The sequence below is a fragment of the Doryrhamphus excisus genome, linkage group LG10 (assembly GCF_037039965.1).
Source record: "Doryrhamphus excisus strain RoL-2023G ecotype Guam linkage group LG10, RoL_Dexc_Guam_v1.1, whole genome shotgun sequence".
In the NCBI taxonomy this organism is placed as follows: Eukaryota; Metazoa; Chordata; class Actinopteri; order Syngnathiformes; family Syngnathidae; genus Doryrhamphus; species Doryrhamphus excisus.
The window spans coordinates 8519789-8542977 of NC_136366.1; the positions used below are offsets into that span (position 1 = coordinate 8519789).

The window sequence follows — 23189 nt, forward strand, 5'->3', positions numbered from 1 at the left end:
CGGCGAAAGCCCTCAGGCATGCGCGCAAGTCAAACAAATGAAGCCGTTCCAAGCCGCAACGGCACCCAGCCGCGAGGTTTGACTCGCCCCGGACACGCACATTTGTACACTTATAAACACACACACATACACACACACATACACACAGCCCACTAGCCTGCCCGGAGACCTCCGACATGAACCTGCTTGTCTCACTCAGCAAGACATAAATCAACAGGCTCTCAGCAGCCCTGCTGGCCCGCAGCGCCACGCTGAACCCAACTCCACGGGAATAAAAAGCCTGTAACAGGATACAAAAACTAATCCAGGCTAGAGACAATCGCTGGCATAGAGGGGCCAGGGTGGTGTTGGGATGGAGGGGGGTGGGGGGGGGGCGTACCACACCACCGAGCCCCGACGAGTCTTTGTCATGAGACCTTTGACCTTGGCACGACATGGGATAGTGAGGTGCTACCAGTCTGCTACTGAAGATGTAACCTGTCAGATCCGTAGGCTCTCCATATGGCTCTCTTGTACCCCCCCATCCACACCCCCAACTCCACCCCTCCCCACCCCTGGTACCTAATGAGTATGCAAGCTACTGGGGGCCACTGCTTGGAATAGATCCATGGGGACACGCTGTCAGGTAAAATAGAGACACATTCATTAATGGACGCTAAGTGGCATAAATGACATTAGTGCCCCCCCCCAAATACTTGGGGAGACATGTTAGCATGCGTGTAATACAGAAATCATCATAGAAAATGATGGACAGGTAGTTGGAAGAGCTTTATTTTTAAGATGTGTAGTGAAGCCTTTTTTTTTTTACTGTCAGTTGAAGTTTTTTTTTTACAATACTTAATATTGTTTATATACTCTCATATTGCTGTCTGCATATTCACTATTTATATTATATGCAGATACAGTAACTGCTAACCTTTTCTGGGTGATGTGATGAGTCTGCTGACTTTGTATTAGTGCGTAAGATTTGAGTCTGCACTCATCAAAAGTCCAGTAGCCTTCCATTCCCGCTCCCGTCTGCGCATCCTTTCCAGCCCCCAACCTCCACCCCCCCACCAGTGTTACAGGAATGCCTCTGTACTCTGCTGTCCTGATAGAGTGGCCACTGTTCCACCGCTGATAACATCAGGCACCAAGAGGCCCCTGCACAGCCATGGGGCTCCGAGACGACACACTTTTATGACTTAAGTGTCTGGGACACAATATCTGCAGCCATCAGCTCCGTCCTGTACGCCCTCATCACATGCTTGTACGCTCCTGCACACGCACGCCCTCCCAAAACTGCAAACACTTCTTCTTCATGTACCCAAGATCGGAGAGTTTATATTTCATGTATTTGTCTTTGATTGATGGCAGGAGCTGTTTTAGGATCGCTAATGAAGCAACTGTAGTCATGAATGTAAACAAATTGACCCAGTTAGCTTGATTTTGGCTTTTGAATGCTTTTTAATGTTGCAGTGGTTTATCAGAACCAAACGTGAGAAAAACGATCATCTCCGTCACTTGTTTGCTCTGCTTTTTATGAACCCATGATGGAGGAACCTCATGGATGATACCAACTCTGACCCAGCCCTCACTAGATGGCCCTGTGTACGCCCACCGCCTGTTTTGGGTTTTTTTTTTATGTTTTGTTTTTTTAATCAGGCTTCACTACACATCTTAAAATAGTAACTGTCTGTCAGACATGGGAGCTGTACGTTTGATCATTATGTTTTTATTCACAGCAACCGACGTTGTGTGTCCACTTTTAGACATTCTAAATATAAATAGAAATCGCTAGAATTAGAGATTAAACTTCAATCTTCAACTAAAAAGGACAAAAGTGAGGACGTCCTTCCTCTTAGTGTAGCGACCCCTCTACGTGATACTCTTGTCTCAACCTTGGGCCACTGAGAGGGTCAGCATGGGGTCCTCGTGTTCGAGACTCACTTCAGCAGAGAAGCTGAAATTTGGTGTGGTGCGTTTATTAAAATGGGTTATCACAGTGATCAGACATGAAGTGAAACCGGGGGTGGCAGCGGTCATTTTTTTTAACCCATTTATGCCCATGTGACCAGCACCATTAAACGGCCGCATTCATGTGAGCAGTACTCCTTCTTCTTCTTGTACAATATTAATAATGAATGGCAGTGTTTACATAACCACAAAACATGAAAACTCAAAATGCCGTAAACGGGGGAGTACCTATAAAGGGCATGATAGCAATCCTTGGAGACACACAAGGGCACGTTCTCAGTCGGGTTGACTAACAGCACGTTTAGCATCTTAGCATCAAAGCTAGATTTAAGTCAACACAATTCCACTCCACTATTGTGGGACATCTGAGACATACGATGACACCTTCAAGAGTAGTGCTGACGTTTCCAGTTTGATGCACATTTGCCACCGTTGCCACCAGTCGACTGTGTCAAAACAAACAATGCATTCATGTCATGGACCAAAGCCACCAGGGTCAGGAGAGTAAGGAGGACCTTCACTCCAAAAACACTCCACTCCCAAAACAAGGCAGAATGTACCTTTGATGGACAGCACCACTTCACTTGACTTCCACTGATGGTCAGTCACTCAAACGAAAACGGAGGATGAGATGAGTTTCTCAGGGGAGTGAGGATAATACAATCACTGTGTGTGTGTCTCCTGAGCGGGGGCCATATTGGATGCTCTAAGAGAATGAAGGTCTTTGGCGGTCTTTTAGCTAAAGCAAGCACATTTCTTTGAAGCCTGGCCACCTTGGCTGCGGCGCCATTACCAAGCCGGGCTTTTCTATACATTAAGCGCAACACAAGTGCATTACGGACCGCCGCCCCAATTGTACTCGCTCTTGTTAAATATGATCCCAACAGACCTTTTGATTTTCTTGCTGGTTTTTTTTAAACTCCCTTTCTCTGGCGCTGCTGCTGCTCCTCCTCCGCGATCGGATTAGGATCGATTGTTGCGTGGCAGAGCCGTCCCAGACATGAGGAGCCGAACAACGCCGCGGCGCAATTGTGCGCCTCGTGCCCCGCCTCACAGACTATTCAGGCGACTAAATAGAATGATTTGCCCTTAGATGTCAAATTTCGTCCGAGACAAGGATGTCAATACCAATTAGATTGTCTGCAGTTGCCTTAGCTACGCCAGCCCGCACCACGCTGCCGCCGCCGCCGCCGCCGCCAACCTCCTCCACTAAAGACACACTCTTCACATCTCACTCCCATCGCTCTTTTTTTTTTTTCCCCGAAGCAGAGTGGTGGTCTCGGCACCAAGCCTTCAGTCTCAAATCAGTTTTATGACTGGCGCTGTGCAGACATTAGGCTAACTCCATTAGCCGCTCTGACGGAGATGGCCTGAGGGGATACTGGGGGGCCACGATGGGACAGAGGAGGTGTGTGTGTGTGTGTGTGTGTAGTGAAAGGGTGAAGGAGGGGCTAACACCGTCTTAATACACAGTCTTTTGGCATCCCCTGAAAGGTCACTGTCTGCTGGTCAAAAGGAGGAGGCCAAAGCCCGGCGGAGCGACAACGTAAACAAGGAGAGAAGAGAAGAGGGCAGAAAAATGGATTAAAGAACAAATGTAATTAGGAGGGAGAGAGGACTCTGTCTCCACTTAGAATGGTGGCTCCTACAGGCGCTTAAGTGCAAACATGACAAACAGATGTGGCCGTGGCCGGCCAGACGCAAGACTGCACAAACACACACTCGGAGTCGTTAGTATACAAGTACACCTACGCACGCATGAATACACATCGTGCTCTCCGAGTTTCCTTTAAATGGACTTCGTCTCTCAGCAAAACACGGACGATGGTAGTGATAATATACGACAACAGTGAGTCGCTTGCAGTGTGGGAATTAGAAAACAAACGAAAAAGAAGCCCAATTTGTTCCTGATTTACACCAGAATAGTTGTAAGGAGGCTGTTTCTTGGTGTGGAAGTTATTGAGAAATCCAAATAAATATATGCACGAATGATGAAAACTTCACAGTACTATGCTGCAATAGTCACGATTTAGAAGAGTTCGAAAATCAAAGTGTCAATAGTGGACTATGACGACAAAGACAACAAATGCACAAGATGGTGAAGCAGAGTTTAGAGTATGATTGATGCTGGTGCATGGTATGCTGCCCGCGGCTAGGGATATAAAATAAGGATAGCCTGTCAGGATAGGTCAGTCCCAAAATGTGCCAGAGTGTGTGTGTAGATGCTGAGCGGACATGTTCAAAGTGAGGGTGAATGTGGAGATGAAGGGCAATTTGCAGGGTTACACCTGAACAGTCACGGTACGACACCTGCTACGAGGAGCATTGCATGCTTCAAGGGTGAAAGTGATAAAAAACGATAAAAAGTCACGCCAGTGCATGGCACTTTTTTTTTTTTTAACAGATTATCCGGCTTAATGTGCCGAAAATGTACAGAATAATTGGCAATTGTGACAAAGCAAAAAGTGCAAAAACAAACTGATGTGCAGTCTGTAATACAATATAATAATATAATAATAAAAGCATTGATTAAGTAGTGTCAGGAGGTGGCGACTGAGTGGAATAAGAAGAGAATGACAAAGAATGATTTTTGACACATGTATGAACTAAATATATGGATTATGACAGGGGTGTGCAAACTACAGCCCGGGGGCCACATACGGTCCACCAAGCATTTGAATCTGGCCCGGCAGTTGCGTATTTCAAGTTTTAACATCCAAGCTGGCAACATGACTTGCAAGTCGGATATCTTATTCAGAAAAAAAATAATTAAATTTTGTAGTTTGATGTGTACTGATGTTTAAAGTGCATGAGAACATACAGCTGATAGTATAACACTTTTACAGATAGAATTAGACAAATAATGGAAATTATAAGCATGAAATAGTGTTTGTGTGTGTGTGTGTGTGTATTATACATATGTTCTGGCCCCCCGGACAATTTTGTTAACTCAACGTGACCCACGAGTCAAAAAGTTTGCCCACCCTGGATTATGATGTACAACGAACAAAGATGAAATACTGTTGGTCCAAGGAACTACACAATATATTCACTATAGTGTTTTCTTTTGAAGAAAACACTGTCATAGTAAGGCTAAAAAAAGATGGAGGACAAGAGAAAGTGAGTAAAAAGAAATCCTTCAACTTGCAAGCAAACATTCCTACGGCTCATTAAGATCATTAGGGTCTGAAAGGGCTTCCCTTACTAGCAGTTTGCTGTGTGTTTATAACAATACACAGATATGAGGCTTATCTCGGCAAGCGGGGGCCATGAGACAGATTTGTCAAGATAACTGGCAACACAAAGGGCAGGTTCTGGGAAGGACTTTGAAGAATTCCATTGAGCTAGCCCGCAAACGTAAAGACCTTTGCACTCCGCGTTTCTAGACCCTGCCAGCCGAGCTCATTTCTGTGTGTGACGTATTCATCACAACAATCAAAAGGCATTGAAAAAAAAATAAATTATATACTGTAGTTTTATAATTACATCATAAAAATAAAAATATATATATATTCTATTTATATTTTAATATTTTGTGTACAACATTTTTAATGTACTATATTTTAATTTTTTACTTCATTAGTTTGTTGTATTTCAATATAAAAAGTATTGTTTAAATTGTGATCAATTGCAAAAAAAAATTTATCAACAGTTATATCCAAGTATAATATACTTTATGGTTTACTTTCTCACATGGAAATTTAATTATTATTTTAAATAAAAATAAAAAAACAACCCTATATTCATTGTGAAATGATTGATAGCTTTAACCCTTGTTTACATCAACTAAATCTATGCAGGGTGCTTGCTTGGGCTATAATGTTTCCATTTAAGTTGTGTTTTTCCTAACGGGAACCTGAAACCATATACTTATCTTTTCCAGGTTTTGGGCGTCCTTTTATTAATTACTGCAATTGACTGGAATCAATACCTTCCCAGAAAGCCTCCAAATAAGGACAAGATGAAATGTTTTAGCTCTCTTTTCATTTTGTTGCCATCAGGGACCGAAAATACTGGATAATATAATATTAAGTATCTCCAAGTGTTTATTGTTATTATTGTTAGTGAGCATAGTGAGATTTAGCTGGATTCGTCCCAACACGGCAGGATATCAAAGTGTGAAAGTAAGCGGTGCACCTTTTCTCTGATTATTTTAGTCAATAAGACATGAAAATTAAAACATCCTGGGTAGAGGTCTGCGTTCCATGGAGCGCCATGGTAGTTGTTCCAGCAGTACGTGTTTATTCAACTCCGGCGTGGAACCTGCATGTTGAAGTTACTTAACCCCACATTGACACACATGGATGCTTTGAAATGGTTGTAAAGAATAGTGTTCTGCGCGATGGAACCTGTGATTAGGCGGCACATCTGCACGCACGCACACACAGTATTTGCACCAACCCCTCCAATTGGAGAGGTTGGTGTTGGTTGGCAGCCAAGGCAAACACGTCCCGTGAATAATTGCATGAGATGGATTTCAACGTTCCGATTAGAGGTTTTCCTAAGAGAGGTAAGCAAAGAAGAGACACTTGGACATGCGCTGGCCGGGAGGAAGTTGAGGTGATACAAGAAAGATAAACAGGAAGTGGAGGAGCGACTTTTCAACAAACCAGTCCGACCGCAAGCCTTTTTAAAAAAAAAAAAAAAAAAACTGCTTCGCTGCTGGAGCGACCGCACGCCTCCTACGCTGCACTCATCCTCGTCCACACTTCTGAAGCGAAAAACAAAATGTGCTCTCAACTTAGTCAATGCATCTCATTAGCTTCATTCCATTTATTTGTCTCTCGGCTCTCGGAGTGTTTTCCAGGCCCACTTTCCCTTCCCGGTGCTGAATAAGCATGCAGAAAGTGACCATTAAATCTATTGCTGATGGAGAGACAAGCGGAGGGAACGTCAATATTAACGTGGACAGGATTTACTCTGCCACCGTGGTGACATCATCACTGACAATAAACAAATTGCAATAGGGGAGCAAGAATCTAATCATGTGACTAGAAGCCGGGGATACCTCTATTAGGAGTTTATTAGAGGCAAGGTCTTTATTTGTGCACTCAAAATACTTAAAACGGCGACAATTGCCTTCAATACAACAAGGGGGGGATGGAGAAGTTTGTATCAGCGGTAAAACTTCCTCCTCACAGCATTTCCCTCCAAACGTCATTTACAGCGTAATTTATACAGCACAGCAACCCAGAGAAAAAAAAATCAAAAAATACCCTACCACCAATAAAAAGAAATTTCAACTATAAGACTCAGTTGGCATCCACTTAAACGCCTCAGCTCAACTCTTCTTATACAGAAACCCAGAAAAAAGCGAAAAGACGCCAGATTTGTCACTACATCTAAACGGGGTTCTAGACTATGACGCCTCACCTCGAATATATTTTTTCCCCACTCAAATAGATGCCGTGCCTCAATTAACTGCAGTGACTCATCTTAAATAGAAATAAACCTCACCTCCAATTAATTTGTTTTCCACATTTAGTTTCATTAACTGCACCTCCCAAATAAATGCCTTACCTCAAGAAAACATTCATAATACATAAAAAAACAGCCTATTTTTTCGAGAAAGTAACGTACATTGAGACATAAAAGGCAACAAACGCTCATCTTTAAAGACACACTCGAAGTCATTCCTCCATTATCACTGCAATTAGACGCAGCGTAATGAAAAAAACATGTGGAACAACGAGGAACCCCTCGGACACGCATACTCCATAAAATCCTACTTTCAGCACCTCTGAAATTAGAACTTAAGTCCCCCCAGAGGGGCTATTAGACGACAAATCCCCGCCATTGACCAACTTCTGCCCTCTGCTCGCTCATGACTGACGCCCCCACCCAATGCCCCTCCAAAACCCCCGACGTCTTTGAAGTACATCACCACGACAACAACAGCATCACATCCTCTCTCCCAAAAGGACACAAAGAGGGTCTACAGTAAGACCGGGGGGGTTGCGGGGGGACATGGAGGTGGAGGTGCAAACCTGATGTCTGTAGCATGCAAACACCTGAAGGCGTCCTCTCTTCGTGGGCCTCTAGTCATGAAGGCGGGGATCTATCTTAAGTGGGCTGGAGGGGTGCGTAGGTTGTGGCCATGCACACACACACACACACACACACACACACACACACACACACACACACACACACTACACAGTATACTGAGTCACATGTGCTTGCAATAAGTTGGACTTAGCTGCTGGGATCCAACAAACAGATGGAAGCAGGCAAATACTCTTTGGATTTTTTTAAATTTAAAAATAAACCTAAATGTCGCAGGGGTGCTGGAGCCTATCCCAGCATGAATGAATGAACAAAATTAAATGTCAAATGTTGAAATTGTGAATAATTTTCCCGTCTACTTTTGGTATTGTACAGTACCACCAGGCCAATGAAAAGCATGTATGTTCATTGTGTTCCATTAGAAATACTTAAAAAAAAACTTAAAAATATCGTAGATGAGCAATATCACATACAAAATACAAAGAATATAAATCTGCAAGTTTATCCTGCAGTGGATATCAGTATAAAAATATGGATTTCTGGATTTCGTTTTGAGTGCTGCATGCCATAAAGTATCGGCACCACAAATTTTCGAAAATGCCTAATTTCTTTTGTCGGGTGGATTACTGCAGTGATGGCCATTTTAATAATTAACCGGATATCTTTGAAAAGGCCTCCCTATAAAATAATCATCTATTCATGTGCATTAATCAGTGCCATTTAAAATTCAACCTCTTTTTTTTCCAGTGAGAGGCTAAGTCAATGTACAAGTGACCGCATAAGAGTTGGGGAATTTTACTAAATTATTTTGGTCAAGTTTTGTCAAAAATGTCACATAAAAAAATAAAAAATAAAAATATATTTAAAAAAATGTCACATAAGTCATTAAAATCACACGGCAGTAGAAAATAGCATTTTGAGCACTAAACTCCCACAGCCACACACCCCCATGAAAGACTGAAAGCAGGTAGATCATAAATGCTATCCAAAAAAGCTAAGTTTTGTTGTCTATTGATATATGAAATGACTGATTCCAGAGAGTTGAAGCGTCACCTTCCACCTCCCAGTGTGTGTCCATGCCAGTTTTTACACACCACAAAAGGTGAATTTCAACTGTTATTTCCTCAAATAATTGCCTCTCTCGAATAGATGCCGTGCCTCAACTGTTGTGACACCCGCTTCAAGAAATAAACACCTCACCTCAAAGAGATTTTTTAGCGTTTCCACAATTCAAGAATTGAATTGAACACTAGGCCTCCTCTCAATTAAATGCCTTACTTCAAATAAATACATAAAAATGACCCTACTTTGAGGAAATACATATTAAGGCTGCAAAGGAACATCTGCTAAAATCTTCCAAATATCCGTCTGCACCTTTACGTGCTAAGCGATCATAATGTTTGGTACAGTACGTGCCTTGCATTGTACTGCAACATCACTTCTGGGCATTGATCAAAGTGCAAGGAATAACGCGCATGTCAAAGTGTCATCGGTGAAGAAATAATTGTTTTTAAAAAGCGGAAAGATAAAGATGGAATGGCAAGTGAAGAAGTGCAACGGGGGCACGCAAGGGTGAATAAAAATGCAAAGATTGCGTGGAATGCTCTCAAGTGAACTGCAGATGAACCCCCGAACCCCAATCTGCACCTGACAGACTATGTTATTTGCATTGACATACAACCACAAAGAAGCCGGCAGCCGGCATGCTGGAATGATGACGCGTTAAGAAGACCAAGAAGAAGAGTGCTTAAAAGTAAACATTTGGACCATGGGAGAGTCTACAGGAATATTCCACGTCCCCGGTAATTGAGGATACATGTAATACTCGCTTTGACCCAAACATATGTTGAGGTCTGGAGGAAGTGTGTGTAAATTAACAGTGAACCAGTGGATTTTTTTGTGTGTGGAAAAAGCACTTAAATAGGAAAAATAGCAGTCCTGACTGCCTTAAGTCATATTTATCTTACATCCGTACTGTTGTAAATCACACAAACCATTCAGGAGTCATCACTAAATCAGCAAAGTACAGCAACAGATTATTTTTTACCTGTCATATTCAGGGGGGATGGCCACTTGTTGCTAGGTAGAATTGTGTAGCATTGGCTAATATATATATTATATATATTTTTTTTTAAATGTAAGTGATTTTATTGACTAGAAGTTGTAGAATGGGGGGGCTAGCCCAGAGGGACTCCTGCCTTGAATAGAAAACTGTATACATAGTTTGGGTCCTATTTTTTTAGGCATGTGGGCAATGGTTTACCATCCAATGACACATTTTGCTGTCATCTCTCACGAGCCATCATCACGTTGGAATGGATTTGAGTGAAGGGAGGTGACCACAAACACACGTCGTCGCATTTGTGTAGTTGGAAGAGCGCTTAAGCCGCCTAATGCCATGTTTGTTTTGTTACAAGCTGTGTGTCGAGAGCCACCATTGGTGCGTTTGCGACTCCGTGCGGGCCAAGACACTCCTCTCCTCTCCGTCATTCTCTTCCCCCTCGCTCACTATTTGACTTCCCTTCTTCACGTCAGCTTGTTTCCTCCTTCTTCCTCCTCCTCCCAGAGGGGCTGTGTGCATTCCTGCCAGGAGGGGCGGAGGTGTCTGCGTTCCGGGGCCTCAATAAGGACCAGCCCTGGTGCTCACCCCCTCCCTGGGAAAATGGCTGCACTCTCCTCCCTGGCAAGAGGGCTCCTCTTTGAGCACGCTGCCAACCGAGACTTAGCGTGATTTGTTTGTCTGCCGCTGCAGCGTCTCTCGCACAAGGGGAAAAAAAATGTTAGCGCCAAAGTCCATTACTCCTGCAGGAGATCCAGAACATCAGAACAGGAGCGTCCAGAGGATGAGGCAAGGGGAAGGGGGAAAGGGGCGGGGGGGGTTGTTAAAGAGGTATAAGCAGAGATTTGGGAGAAAATGAGCTTGGAATATGATCCATGGGCTGGAAACATTCAACGTTTCTTGACCGGCCGTTTGCGAGATAACACACACACACACATACACACACGTATATACACAAAATTCCACTAATCACTCACAATGTACTGGCACCATTTAAGGGGTTTTCTCCCCCTTTTTCCTCCTGGTGTTTTGTAACATGCTTCCTGGCATATAGCGCTCCACACCAAGCACAAGAGGCGGCTGCCCGGTCGGCTCATTGATCTTTCATCAAGCCGTAGATTTAAAGCTAAAAGGCATGAAGGGAGGAGAGGCAGCCTCTCTGGCTTTTTTTTTTTTTTTAATGGCGGCCCGCTGGAGCCTGTCTCGGATTGTTCCCCGTTTCCTCAGATTGTTTTTTCATTGAGTCAGGCCGCAGCGTCAGGCGCTCTGAAGACGTAAGGTGGAGTTTTTGGTGGACGCGAGCTGCGGCACGTAACAACGAGGCTAGGTCAGACAGAATGGTGACTGCCAAGGTCGTTTTTGGATTTGGTTTTTGGGTGTCAAAAAGGGACTTTTTCTTCTCCCCCTATGTGTTTTATATTTAATACAGTAGTGGTTAGAGTAGTGCTTAGCTTTTTAATAGGCAGTGCCCCGCGGCATCCAGTCTATGGGTTGTATTCTACATTATATTCTATATTGTATTCTACATTGTATTCTACATTATATTCTATAGTGTATTCTACATTACATTCTATATTGTATTCTACAGTGTATTCTACATTATATTCTATATTGTATTCTACAGTGTATTCTATATAGTATTCTACATTATATTCTATATTGTATTCTATATCCCCAGGTTGTTCCCCCAATATATTTCTTCTATTTAATACAAAGTAGTGAGCTCTCTATTACTTGCTATGTCTTTGTTGCTATTGTTGCATTTACTTCAAAGTCGGGCTGTCAAATGACAAAACATTTTAAATCAGATGAATCTGTTTAAGTGTATTAATCATGATTAATCACAATTTGCAACCATGTTTGAAATATGGCCATTTTCACCCATTTTTACTAACAAAAAAATAATGACAGGACAGGATTAGGATTAGGATTAGTCTGCCAAACTAGTCTCTGTAATAGTAGGACATTTGATACACGCTGTAACTGTGTTATTAGGAAAAGTTACGTTCAAAGACAAAAAAAAGTTATAAAAACACTTGAACACTGAGCTGTATGAAGTCTGCCTAGCAACAAGTGGCCAGTGACACCTAAGCAGGAATGATGTACATTGTTGAGTCATCCAGTAGCAAGAATGTTATTGTCTGCAGTTTTATGATGAGTATCAGTATCAGAGAGGATAGTGTCATCTTCTAAGGATGTAGCGTAACTAAAGGCTCGGTGCATCAGTTTTAAATATTAGCTCGTGTTCAGCTGTCAAATGACAAAAGGACAGTACATCCATGCAAAGTTTGACAGTGTGGGATCGATTAAAGTCAAGGAGAGTTGTCATAAAAAAAGGAGCACGTCTGACTTGCGAGTCGAAGAAGGAAATCAGTGCTTCCTTCCTCCAATGACAAACAGCTGCTCCACCACTCCTTTGAAGTGCACTTGATCATATGACTTCATCGCATCCCAAACTATTAATCAAAACCATTTCGGATTAGCCAAAAGGGAGCAGAAGGAAGGAAGGGCTCTTAACGCAAATCAAATTGCACTTAATCGGCTCAAATTACCTTCATCAATTTGCATGAAAGCCAAAGCGGTGGTCAACGGCGTCCAATCACAAAGAGTCCACTACTGAGCGTGTGGGTGTGGTCCCGTGTATCCCAGCGGGATTCCATTGATCCGACATCCAGCATCAGCAGGAGGAGGGAGGAGGTGTGCAGGCCCTGAACTTGGTCATCTGGCTGACGTGATATCGGGTTCCTTGTGCTAAGACAGCTCCGCCGGGATCTGCTTGGATTGGGAGAGGGAAACAGACTTCATATCAGCAGATCAATTTTCACCGGACCTTGAATATTTCATACATGGGGAGTCTTTGCAGCAGAGACACAGACGACCCGAACGCACCTACAAGTGAAGCACTCCCACAAACATCCACATGCGGCTAATACGACACCTTCGCTATTTAGGTACGCGTCCAGGCTCGTATACTGTTGTGTACTTATATCCTTATATACTGCAAATACTCATTGTCTAATAGCATCATTTACACAGATAGGATACAAGGACACACAACGACATGACTTCCAACACACCAGGGCAGGAGCAGTTGAGTTTTGGGTGTTAAACTGACCAAATATGGCAGCATCCCACCTCTGTTACTGCTCCGATACCGCCACTAAAGCCGGAAAATGACTTCATTTCACCATTAATTGTAGGCAACGGGGCAAAACTCCAGGAAAAAAGTCTTTTCTGTTGTCTAAACTGACCAAAAATAAGTGTTTTTGAAGCGGTAGTTGAAGGTCCAAAACAGGATTAAGTGTATTCATAACAGCCCTGAAATCGATTTGGGAAAAATAAGAGAGACTGTGGTCTTTGTGTTTTGGGACAAGAACATCTCCAGGAGTTTGGTACACACACACACACAGGAGCCAGGATAAGGAATCACAACTGGATCATGTTTCGTCTCCAGCATACATGTAGTCGATATGTCTAATTAATATGCTCCATCAGACTGAATATGCATGTCATAAAGCACATGTAATGATGTGGTGTTCAGGGCAATAATTAATACAGAGCATCACCAGTAATAACGCAGCTTGAGCCCACAGAAAGACAGCATGTTGTTGTTCTCCCTCCAGTGAAACCAGAGCTGCTCCTTCTATTTGTTTATTAAGGATGCTCTTGTACTGCCTTATACTCCCAGGATGGTTGTAACCGAGATATTTGTGCATGCCGGCCATCGAGGCTAGATGAATTATTTATTGGAGCAGGGGAAAAAAAAATAATCGACAAGCAGGAGAAGACTATTTGAGGGCAATAACTCCAAAATAGTCAATAAAAGATGGCGCTAGTTTCTTGGAGGAATAATTATTGAAGATTGAATGCATACGTTTAGAGCAGTGGCGTCATTAGGCCTATTTTAGAGGGTCTTAAGCCCCACTAAATAATGACATTTTTTATTGATTTTTTGTATTTTTTATTGTTTTATTTTTTACAAAAAAATCTGACAATTTTCATATAATAGGGCAAAAGCAGGCCCCCTAAAATGTCCATAATCCCTCCTAAATATTCTGATATTTTTTATTGTTTTTTTATTAATTTTGTTTAAAAAAGACACTTTTCATATAATATCGCAAAAGCAGCCCCCTTAAAATGTCCATAAGCCCTCCTAAATAATCTGATATTTTTTATTGATTGTTTATTTTTTTAGTGATTTTTTTTTCAAAAAAAATCTGACAAATTTCATATAATAGGGCAAAAGCAGGCCCCCTAAAATGTCCATAATCCCTCCTAAATATTCTGATATTTTTTATTGTTTTTTTATTAATTTTGTTTAAAAAGATGACACTTTTCATATAATATCGCAAAAGCAGCCCCCTTAAAATGTCCATAAGCCCTCCTAAATAATCTGATATTTTTTATTGATTGTTTATTTTTTTATTGATTTTTTTTTCAAAAAAAATCTGACAAATTTCATATAATAGGGCAAAAGCAGGCTAATAAGCAAGCCAATAAGCAGGCTAATACTAGCCTACTACTACTACTAGTAGTAGTATTAGTACTAATCAGAAGAAGAATAATGATGATAGTAATAATAATAGGCTAATTAAAAATATAATAATGATTATTATATCATTGATCACTGTCCACTGGACAGAATGGTTCCAGAGCTTGAACAGCGGTTTTGCAGTGTAGATTGTGTGTACATTTAATGGTGGCCTAAAACAATTGAGTATCTCTACTAAATCTGTCCAAAAGTGGGAAAGTTATATCCCGGTTCTTGTTCCTTATTTGTTTTTGGGATTTTTTTGGAATGTCTACTACATTCATTCATATCCTGTGCATCTCCAGGGGGCTAAGCCCAGAGCCTTGTGACGCCCCTGATTTAGAATATTACATTACCACACTCTTGTTTGTCATAATGACCAATCTATTAAAATGTCTTCAAATATCACATTTTCAAAATATAAAGAGCAGTTGACCCTGCCCAACCCCCCCAAAAAAATTCTAAAAACTTTTTTTCAAGGCCTGTTATGACAATGACAAAATCAAAATACAACTATAATAAAAGTGTGTCAATATACTCCGACTTATCATAACTTTGGCTGCAACATCCTATTAAACCATCACATCAGCCAGCCTGTCTTCCTCGTGTCTTATGGCTCATTATTGGGTAAATCTTTTTTTTGGGGGGGGGTCGACTTTAGCATGTTTCTGTGCCGATATGATCTCTGACCGTTATTCCAACTCCTGACCCAACGTGATAAAAAGACAACCCAATCAGATGAGACGAGCACCACATTGGCGGAGACCATTCACCTGTCTCCGTCCAGATTTCAATCACAAATGCTGGGTTGAAATAAATCACGATAAATCACATCTGCGCGCTTCCTCTCTGTCCGCAGTGTTGTTTTTTTTTTGGGGGGGGGGGTGTACAAGGCAGCAAAAGAAAAGCGAGGGAGGCGAGGAGGCTGCCTATTGTCATTCAATGGGCCGAGCCATTTTGGAAATCACTGCTTCCTCTTCGTATTCCCTCAAGGCCTCGACCAGACGGGAGGCGCTCTTGTATGATTCCGAAATGTGCCCCCCCTCCTCCTCCACGTGCCCCCACTTCTACTCCAACAACATGTCGAAAGGTTGATGCTACATGACTGAATGATTGCACATGATTTGAATTCTCTACCAAAGTGTTTACGACAGGATGCCTCTTTACTGGAAAATCAATATGAGCTGATTTTTTTTTATTTTTACAACAAAATCATAAAATAAAAACTATCTGGAGATAATTTACAGCTGGAGACGTCAACTACATATCGGTGTTTAAGCTAAAAGCTCCTCCATTAACTGTTGCTGCTCACTCAGCAAAGAATCAATCATGCTAGCCATGCTTGTGTGCTGAAACTTTGGGTTCCTTCTTATATGTGGAATAGATTGTTTTATGGATTTAAAGCTAAAAGGAAGCTTATTCTTAGGGGGGGGGTCCATAAGAGTTGATAAAGCATAGCGCTATTGTCTTGGTGGAAAATAATTAGTGAACTTTTAATGAATATTGTTTATTATATTAAGCAATGGAAACTACGAAGAAGAAAATACAAAATTCTATAATAGATGCTAAACATACGGCAGTAAAAATCATCAAGATACTCAAATATTTTCTAATTAAACTACAAAAAAACTACTATTGCGTTACTCATAAGCCCGCTTTGGCATTTATTGATTTATATCTAGTACGACGTAATTCCATTTGTGTGATTTAAAAAAATAAAAATAAAAATAAAAATAAAAATAAAAATAAAAATAAAAATAAAAATAAAAATAAAAATAAAAATTCTTATGAGCATATCAAGAAAAAGAAGAAAATAATTCACCTTTGTTTACAAAAAGGGCTGCATGGCGGATGAGTGGTTAGCACGCAAACCTCACAGCTAGGAGACCCGTGTTCGTTTCCACCCTGTGTGGAGTTTGCATGTTCTCCCCGTGCATGCGTGGTTTTCTCCAGTTTCCTCCCCCATTCCAAAAACATGCTAGGTTAATTGGCGACTCCAAATTGTCCATAGGTATGAATGTGAGTGTGAATGGTTGTTTGTCTATATGTGCCCTGTGATTGGCTGGCCACCAGTCCAGGGTGTACCCCGCCTCTCGCCAAAAGTCCGCTGTGATAGGCTCCAGCATGCCCCTTTGACCTAAGTACCAGTAGGATCAACTTTTTCGTTGCTTTGTGGGCCGAGCGAATGCTGTGTAAAATCCAAAAAAGTCAGCGAGGAGCGCTGCAGCATCTGCACGCTGACAGCCTGATGATTTGCAGGCCCCCGCGTTCAAACAGGCTCCATGTGAAGACTTTATTTTTGCACAAATCATAGCGCGCAGAGATGACTTTTTGGTTCCAGCGGAGGGGGATTTTTTTATCCCACATGAAGACACTCCTCCATGCTCTCACCGTGACCACGCAAGTGAAGGGCTGTTGTCTCGTGGATAATGTTCGATGAATACATGAATAGTAAACACGTACAGGAACAACCTCCTTCTTGTAAAACCACATTTACCTTTGCTGCTTTGATCCCTCCTTTAAAATGGTAGTCAATGATTAAATATTATACTTGATCATAAGATTACAATTCATTAAAAGGGGCAAAGTTACACCGCAAAACCAGACTGCATTCTGATATATGATACAGAATCCGCAGCACTGATTCAAAATGTAAATTGGATCGGAACCCAGAAGAAAGCTACTACAAATCATGGAATCTAACCCCAACCCTACATTCAATAAATGACTTATTACTACTTTAATCATTAAAAATGACTTCATGAAATAGTACATCATAAAAACATGACTGTACAGACACAGAAACAAACAGAACTACAAGTGACTTCAAGGAGGTGGCATTAAAAAAACATCTCATCACAAGACATGAAATGCTGGTAAAAGATATGACATGACCAGGAACTGTCCCGGGAAGAGACCTGATGGTGGGTGCATGGTTTTCGGCCCCGGGCGCTGCAGTTTAGTGCGACAGGCAACCAACAGAGTAATCTGTTTACAGTGTGTGCGTTGATGGTCATTTTTTATGGCGTTGTTTAATCCACACAGAAGTGGAGGAAGAAGGAAAAGGGGAGGGAGTGAGAGCATGAGAGGTGGAGATGGAAGGGGGGTGTGTGGGTGGTGGGGGGGGGGGGTCTGTCTAGCAGAGGCCCAGACAAGCTGGCTCCAGTGGGCCATCTCTGTAGCCTATAGGCTTCTTCTCCATGGGAGCACGGAGGCAGGTGTAAATCTCTCCACGCCATCTCTCTTAGCAGTCCTTGCGACACACACCTCCAGGTAAATAAATGTTTTATGGACCCCGCTCGGTGATGCGCGGAGTTTGTCCAGTTTATGTAATGTTTCTTGAGGAAATTAAGTAAAAATTTAACGATATGTTCGCCGTTTGGTTCCCTGGTAAACATTAATTTGTTAATTACATAGCAATAAGAACATGCAGCGAGACAAAACAACAGTAAATTATCTTCATAAAGAGCGACATTTGTAGCAGTTGTTTGTTTAGAATTTATTTGGCTTTGTAATTTTTTATTATTTATTTTATATGGCATTTTGCCATCCAAATGGCAATCAAGAATAAGATTATTTACAGTTCATGTACAATGTATGTCAGCTGGCAATGATACACCTCATCCCATGCAGGTTAGCGCATGATGGTGTAACGCAGGGGTCTCAAACTCAATTTACCTGGGGGCCACTGGAGCTAGGGTCTGGGCAAGGCTGGGCCGCATCAGGTTTTCCAAAAAAAAAAATCGCATTTATTAAAAACAGAAAAACATACAAACTTTTTCAGTGCTTTGGTTCCGATTTTCTACAATAAAAGCTCTGATAAAACATTCCACTGTCCTCAAATATCTTAATTAATTAAAATTTCATAATTATTTATTTCCTTTAAACTTAAATAGCCAAAAACTTACCACTTCCACACGGATAGGGAGGATAACTATGAACAGTTATTTAACCTTCAACATGAACATTAATCAAACTTGCGCTTAATCAAACTTTCATATCAAGGCGGGGGCTTCAAACTAGTGTCATGCGGGCCACATTTGGCCCACGGGCCGCGTGTTTGAGACCCCCGGTGTAACGCCTCACATCACGCAAAGTCGGAAAAAAGTGTGTGTGTGGCAAAAGTTGTGCAGCAAAGTAGGTCTGTGCCAGTCTTGATTAGGGCACGCCGCCAAAAGATGCTCGCAGACATGAGATAATGAGGTCCTGTGATGACGCGGGGCTCCTTTAAGTTTTTCCCATGAATGGAGACTGTCGCCAGTCCACACAGGCGCACTGTGTATCGGCACCGCGCTACTCACTTCTCATTTGGCGCGCACAAAAGCTGATCCTGGACTCCAAATCCGTGCTAACAAACCGCCCCCCCCCCTTCCCCGCATCATATAATGTCCACTCCCCCGAACTAATTAACTGGAATCCCACCTTATTCTTTGAAATACAGTGACCAATTAAAGCGCGATGTCCGCCAAAGAAGGTCTCCGGGGCCACACTCGGTCGCCAGGAGCATTTGTGAAGGTCTGCAGCTTCTCTATAGGCCATGGATCTTATTAGGTGGCTGACCCCAGCCAGGAAAAGGTCACAGGCTTTTTCCCCCCCTCTCTTCTCACTAACTAAGATGTTTCCTAATCGGATTTTAATTGGTTGGTTAGTGCTTGTGTCCTGTTCCGTTTGGCGGAGCGCACAGCGCGGCCAGACATGACACTTTGGAGCAGAGAAGTTTAGTCAAACGGTTACAACGCAACAGAAGCTAACAGGCTCTACTTTCATGTTTTTTATTGCTTTCATTATAACCGCTATAGTTCCACAAACCACAGCCAACCTCAAACCAAACCAGATCAAATGCCCACGAGAAGATTTATTGGAGTGTACGGTTTACTTGAGTCGAAGAGCCTCACTATGACAGGAGCGCTCCGCTGTTTGAGATCCTCTATACGTCAAAGCCCACTCGGATGGTTTTTAATCGACCGACTGAAAGATGCTCGTCAAAGACCCAAATGTGGTCCACAGATTCTGTGTGTCAGTGGTTCAACTGGTTTGGCTGCGGGACCCATCGTCCACAGTGACCTGAATTGTTTTTAAAACTCAAACTTTTAGACACGCATATTGTGGCGTCATAGCAGGTGAAGAGCACATAGAAGAACATGAGGTGCGTTCGAGGACATTGTTTTTTGTTTTTTTTTGTGACCCACATTTGGGTCTGGACTCCACTGCAAAAACGCTAGTTTGCCAATATGGCGACCTTGAGTGGCACAGAAAACGATAAGCCAACGACTCCTGACAACAGGGCACGAACAAACAGGAAGTCATCAACACAGACACCTGCCCGATCAAAATAACGCTGACACTCTAACATACATGCAAAACTACACCCGAATCTACAACCCGAAGATACACTTAGTAGCCTCGCTTCAGCTAACTCTCCATTGAGGACAAACAACAACAACATCTGTGTGTTGTGTGCAGCGAGGTACTAGCAAAGGAGAGCATGAAGCGGTCACGTGACCACACGCTGAAAAACTAATTCATCCAAGTACGGGTAGCCTCCTTCAGTTCTGAGTTTGTGATGGAAAAGATGCGACCAAGGTCTGTTCCTGAGATGTTATTTTTAAACTTGTTGCTCTGATTCAACTCCTCATACATATTTGTGTGTAAAAATGTATTGTTGTGCAGGCATATAGTATTGTTGTGTACTACTACTAAGTGTACTGTCTTTTCATTCAATGTTGAGTCAAGTCGAGCACAGTGATGGTGGGTCCCACAGCCAAATCAATGGAGAACCACTGCTCTGTACAAGAAGAGCACCCTCTATCAAAGATCCTCTATATGACAACATTTTTTAACGACCGAGTGCAAAGCTATGTACTTTAAAGACCTACTGTAAAAATACACTATAGCCAAAGATCCTCAAAACGACTGGATCCGAATTGAAGAGCAGGCCGATCTGATGTCATCCATGGTGCAGATTTACTGACTGAAGTGAACTTGCTGTGAATGCTTGTTGCGCATGGAGACCAAAAGGGAGCCATGAAGGCGAGCATGACCACAAATGACCATCAATTCATCACACGCAAAACGCTTTGATGGGGTAAAACTTCATGCAGCAGCTGCACACATTCAAACCTCTTCCATGCCCTCACTCCTGAATCACAAAAAAAAAAAAAAAAAATAGGCGCCCAGGTTCAGCTTACGTCCAAATAGCCTCCTCCCCTCCTCATTACCCCCTTGAAAATGTCTTTATGCAAAACATCTGTGTAGGAATTCAATAAATGAGGGCACGGCTTCTAACCGCATCCGACTTATTTTGATTTTCATGTGGCTTTGGTGTATTGTCTCGCTTGGTAAATACGGCCGGGCATCGTATTTCAAATGTCACAAGTCTCTTGACGGGACATGCAATTTGAACATGAAAAAGCAGCAAACGCTAAACACTGCTAGTAAAGAAGAAAGAAACGAGGGGGGGGAGAAGGTGACTCTGAAAGTGAGTCATATTTAACTCATAAGAGATCTAAAGAAAGGACATTTAAAAACGTGTGCATGGTGTATATAACGGGGATCTGCTAGGGTTTATTCCCCATTCGCTTAATAGACTATTAAGAGGGTTGGAAAGGTTAAAAGTGTACTTTGTCACGGCATAACCAAGTGAACCTGTTGAGTGGGGAACCGTTATCCGACCAGTTAGTATTACAAATTAAAATAAATATATACAGTATACGATATTAGCATTTGTGGTCATACTGAGGTTGGATTTATTTCATAGGACCAGATTAAATGCTTTGATGCTCCATATATGGCCCACACTCCACCAGTTACGGACCTCTTGATTTAAAAGCTATGATTAACTCATTGGGACGAGAAGTAGTTTGGGGGGATGGTGGTGCCTTCGTGGCGCGGAGGCATGCGGGAGATTCAATTGACCGCACTCAACTTTGCCGCCGCTTGAGTTCGCCGCGTACACTTCAAAAAATTGTTGTTCTCGCTACTGACAAAACCGTTAATTCACCCAGAAACTGGAGGTCAAGTTTCAACAGGAGCAAGAGGCGGGGGGGGGAGGAAGAAAAAAGAAAGTAGCGGGCAACTTATGGAAAGCTGCAACACAGAAAGAAGATCGAAAGTGTTTTATTTAATAAATACATGAATAAATACATGAATAAAAATGTCTCAACATTGCAGCTATTCTATCCCAAGCTTCACGGTGTACACAATGAAATATGGAATATGGAACCTGCTGCAGTAAAACACTAAACATTCTCTTTGTGACAAGCGCTCTGCTGTTTTTAAAGAAAAATGTATTTAATGATGCTATGCTAATTTGCCAAAATGGCAGTTTTATACTAATTATATTTAGCTAAAAATCCTGCTAAAATGTGAGTCCTGGAATATCCTGTACAAGTCATCCCTTGTTTATCACTTTTAATGATGCTACCGTGAAGTAGAATTCAATATTAAAAGACAATATTTTCTTTAAAAAAAACTGCTTATGACTTTCTGAATACTTTTTTACCATTATTAGAGCCCCATAGACGTGAAATAACACCCCTATAATCACCTTTACACTTCTATTATTCTTTTGTTGCTGTTACTTTGCTGTAACTGTAATGTGAAGGCTACAGGATTGCTACAGGGACAGAAGACAGCTAGTTCTTTTAGCATAGCATGCTAGCAATCTAACTAACCCCAAATTTATTTATTCTAACTTTAAGTGTTTCAAACGGAGTGGCTACAAAAGGACAAACTAAGACACCAAAATCGTACCACTTCCACACGGGATGGGAGGAGAATTTTTTTTTTTCACTCTATCATGTCAGACATGTCATGGCTGACTCCATGCAGTGTGAAGGTAATGTGATCGAATGTCATGTCCCATCAATGCAACATTATTGATGCATAGTGACTAGAATACGACAATAACAATGTCTTTTAATATTTTTGGACTAATAATAGTAAACAGTCAACCACTTACGGTGGCCATTAATTAATTAATATTCGAAAAGCCACCCTAGAGTGATGGGGCGATGTTAGAGCGGTGATCTGGCGAGGGACCACTGTACATGTGTGGTATATAACCAGATATTAACCAGACACAAACCCTGATTCTGGGTCGCTTTTTGGGTCACACCGTAAAAATCGTAAAAAAGTATTTTACTGATTCATGTTTGTTACCCAATTTTCATTTTTATTTGAGTCTTTAGCTTCATTTTTACCTCAAACCACGACTCCTAGCAACAAAACATGACTGTGTGTCGCATTCATCTGTGCCATCAGAGGAAACCAGGGCTGCTTTTCTTTTGCCCAGGCCTTTCAGACTGCGTGGCACTTGTCTTTCCGCTTATGGTTTTCCATTTCAAAGCTCCTGTGTGTCTCCATGTAAATACCAAAACACAGTAATCCAATCTGACCCCGTTGCAAATTTTCCCGAAACTATTGGGGGGCAGTGGTCTTGACATGAGCCACACACTTATCCCACTTAACCCCTGAGAGAGCGAAGCCACCCCAGCCTCTTAGCCCAGAAGACGACAAAGAGGAATGTGCTGCTTTATACCGCTATCCTCTTAAAAGAGGATAGAGAGGATGGACTGAAGGGCACAAAGAGGGGGGAGGAAGCAGCGACTTTAAGGAATAAGAAGCCAGACCATAGTA

General features: G+C 42.0%; 1 protein-coding gene across 1 annotated transcript in view; it reads right to left on the bottom strand.

The window, feature by feature from the left end:
- LOC131114699 (uncharacterized) overlaps positions 1–23189 on the bottom strand; it is a 248959-nt gene that overhangs the window by 204524 nt on the left and 21246 nt on the right. Inside the window, exon 2 of the mRNA XM_078793986.1 lies at positions 12574–12796. Coding sequence (XP_078650112.1) covers positions 12574–12589 — 16 coding nt within the window. The 5' untranslated portion in view covers positions 12590–12796. The remainder of the gene's footprint in view (positions 1–12573; positions 12797–23189) is intronic.